Source organism: Staurois parvus, unplaced genomic scaffold, assembly GCF_062004578.1.
Source record: "Staurois parvus isolate SC_StPar_1 unplaced genomic scaffold, SC_StPar_1.0 ptg000903l, whole genome shotgun sequence".
NCBI classification, from domain to species: domain Eukaryota; kingdom Metazoa; phylum Chordata; class Amphibia; order Anura; family Ranidae; genus Staurois; species Staurois parvus.
Genome location: NW_028318699.1, coordinates 1,098,988 through 1,102,900, shown reverse-complemented (window position 1 = coordinate 1,102,900; position 3,913 = coordinate 1,098,988). Strand labels below are relative to the sequence as shown.

Below are 3,913 nucleotides of genomic sequence, written 5' to 3'. Positions count from 1 at the left end.
ACAGTATAGCAAGGGATAAATTAGGGCAGGCAAGCCTGGGTGTATATTAGTCCTCCTTAACCCCCCTGGAGGTATTCCCGAGTGTAGCTCGGGGTTAACTTTCAGTACCAAAAGCGGTAACCCCGAGCTACACTCAGGAATACCCTGCAGCATTGCTCTGGGATCCCTCGGTCACTTACCTTGTCCTTCGCTCCCGCGATGTCCCCCCTGCAGCGTCTCCGGCCGATGCCGGCATCTTCCGGGTCCCATTCCCTGCGAGCGTCGGGACGTACGGGACATAAGGGGGGACAGAACCGCATATTCAAAAATGTAAAAAGTGACATTCACTAAATACACTAAAATCACATAGTAAAACATTACTGTATCAAACCATTTCACATACATTTTGTCCCGAGTGCTTTGTCCTGTGCCCTGCCTGCATTTTTACTATTCTTTCTGCCTGGAAACTGAGAAATGTCCATGGCGTCCAAAAAGTGTCCCTTTCGGTCAAAAGTGGTTATAGACCAGGTAGAGAACAGCGATAGTAAATTAGAACCTAGAATTCAGATCCATACAGTAAATTAGAACCACTTACAGAATTTAGTGATAATGATTTGTGGGGAAATTCATCATCAGAAACTGAAAACGATTCTGCGACTAAGCTCAGTGATGTGTGAACTTGGCGCTCTATTTCAAATTTCAGTGTTTTTGGTTTGATTACATTATTGAATTACATTTATTATTATCATATTATTATTTTTTATGATTATTTATTATATTATAATTTATGATTTCGTGTTTCAAAAGGTTAGTCACCAAAGAAATGTCTCAATGAGTATGACACTCCTCCTATACCAACATCGTTGCGCCAATATAATAGAGAGTGAATATAATCACTGGGTGCTGCTATTATTAAAAACTGTAAATAATGCTAAATTGTGATAAGCAAAATAACCACAAATAATAGCGCAATCCTAAATTAAATCAATAAACTAAATTGCACAAATATATATAACCACCACCAAATATGTGCAAATTAATAGTGCAATGACATAAATAAGGAGTCTCAATATAGTCCATTAAAAAAAGTCCATATAACAATGATCCTCAATCAATGAAGTAATGAGATCCTCCTTCATCAAATGTGATATTCAGTGCTCAGAACACCCCATCAAATTGCACACTCACCATGTGCTAGTAATTAACCAGCATATTAGTATATATCCAGCATTCACCAAACAGACTCCAAGAGAAGATCCTCATGTGTTGGTAATTAATAAGCATATCAATATATATCCAGTATTCCACCAAACTCCAAAAGAAGATCCTCTCATATCCAAATTAGCACATGTGGATAAAGAAAATACTCGCCATAGTGTAATATTATCCAACAGATTTATTGTAAAAAAAAATCCTTAAAATCACACTCACAATAAGCAAGTAAGAGTAAAGCGTTTGTTACAGCAGAGCTCTAAGCCCTGTATCCAGCGTCTCACCAGCCTGCCTGCACTCAAGATGGCAATAGTGCGATCACGTGATCCGGACACGTGCGTCGGCGTGCGTGGGGACGTCACCGTCTAGCCACCTCTAACGCGTTTCGTCCAATGGCTTCTTCCGAGGGAGTGGTAAACTGTACATGGAGGGCGCTCTTATAGAGCCAAATCCCTCCTAATTGGCCCAATCACAAAAACACCTGAGGGTGCATCACTATCACTAAGCAGGATTCAATGTATATAAGCTCCAGATGACCTGCTCACAATAGCGCCATCTTGTGTACAAAAATCCTTATAACATCAATAATTTAACATAATACTCAAAATTAAATAAATATTCAAAATATATATGTATAACCAAAGAACATATATACATAATATATAAAAATAAAATAATAAAACTTAATTTACATAATAATGAAATTAAATATAAAAAAACAATCAATCAATAAAATATATTATATAATATATAATATATATAATATAAATCATACATCACTAATAAAACAATTCAAATCCAGTTCAACATTTAATCCCTTAGGAGATAAAGCTTCAGTCAAATATATCCATTTTGTTTCACATTTCGATAGTTCCCTAATTCTATTAGAACCCCTCCAAGCTTTAGGAATAGATTCAATAGCCCAAAATGTAATATTAGTTGGATCACAATTGTGGTATTTCTTAAAATGTAGAGATACACTATGATACTTGTACTCCTTACTAATATTCCTTAAATGTTTGAGTACCCTAACCTTAAGCTGTCGCTTGGTTCTTCCAATGTAAATATGGCCACAAGGACATTCTAAGCCATACACTACATGGGTAGAATCACAGGTTAGAAAAGAAGAAATATCAAATTCCCTGAGATTGGAATTGAAAATAAATCTGACCAACCCCTTAAATTTGTGCTTAACCAAACTACACGCAGTGCATCTCTTACATGAATAAAAACCTTTTTTATCTTTAAACATATTCAAATTCTTTGGGGGATCCAAATTTTTTTTAACTATTTTATCACCAATGGTAGGTGCCTTCCTATAAACAAAAACTGGTTTCTCAGGGATCACATTCCCTAATATCTTATCAAGCTTCAAGATGTGCCAATGTTTGTAGAAAATATCCTCAACAGCCTTATATTGTATATGATAATTAGAAATAAACCCCCATTGGTGTCTATCATTTATGACTCGTGTTGATTTATCAGCCAACAACTGATCTCTGGGGATTAACTGGACCTGGTCAACTATGTTCTTAAGTTTATCCACTTTGTAGCCCTTATCCACAAATCTATTAACCAAAATATCCGCTTGAGCTTGAAACACAAAATCCTGACTACAATTCCTTCTTACCCTCATTATTTGACCCTTGGGAATATTCCTCAACCAATGAGGGTGATGACCACTAACTATCGGCAGATAACTATTTCTATCAGTGGGTTTGAAATAAGTTTTGGTAAGTAATATATCATTAGCCCTAAAAATAGTGAGATCTAAAAAGTGCACTGATTCAGTACTATATTGGTAATCTAACTTAATATTATTAGAATTATTATTCAAACCTTCTAAGAAGCCCAATAATCCTCCTTCATCACCAGCCCAGATCATAAATATGTCATCTATAAATCTCTTATATAGCAATACCTGCTCATGTTGATGGTTGAATACAAACCTATCCTCCCATTCAGCCATGAACTAGTTTGCAATACTAGGCGCAAAGCGGGCTCCCATTGCCACGCCCCTCTACTGGGAAAAAAAACTTTGATTATACCAGAAGTAGTTATGGGATAAGCAAAATTCTAAAGTATCCCTCAAAAACTTCTTTTGATTATATGGTAAATCATCCCTCTTACTCAGAGTCCAATTAAGGGCTAACAGAGCATCATCATGTTGTATAATAGTATAAAGAGATGACACATCTGCCATAACTAAATGCAATCCTGAATGGCCTGTAATCTGAACCCCAGAAAGAAATTTGAGCAAATGTTTAGTATCTTGTAAATAGGCCTTAGTAGATGACACACTTGATTGTAAAAACACATCCAAATATTGGCCCAATCTTGCAGATACTGAACCAATACCATTCACAATAGGTCGAGCTGGTGGATTCTCTTTATTTTTGTGGATTTTAGGAAGAGTATCAACACGAGTCATAAATGATAGACACCAATGGGGGTTTATTTCTAATTATCATATACAATATAAGGCTGTTGAGGATATTTTCTACAAACATTGGCACATCTTGAAGCTTGATAAGATATTAGGGAATGTGATCCCTGAGAAACCAGTTTTTGTTTATAGGAAGGCACCTACCATTGGTGATAAAATAGTTAAAAATTTTGGATCCCCCAAAGAATTTGAACATGTTTAAAGATAAAAAAGGTTTTTATTCATGTAAGAGATGCACTGCGTGTAGTTTGGTTAAACACAAATTTAAGGGGTTGG

General features: G+C 35.9%; 1 protein-coding gene across 1 annotated transcript; it reads right to left on the bottom strand.

Annotated features, from left to right (window-relative positions):
• Positions 1-1,960: 1,960 nt before the first annotated feature.
• Positions 1,961-3,620, bottom strand: LOC149442184 (uncharacterized). Its single transcript, XM_089656403.1, has one exon. It carries the CDS (start codon positions 3,158-3,160, stop codon positions 1,961-1,963), a length of 1,200 nt encoding a protein of 399 aa, XP_089512529.1. The 5' UTR covers positions 3,161-3,620.
• Positions 3,621-3,913: the final 293 nt, after the last annotated feature.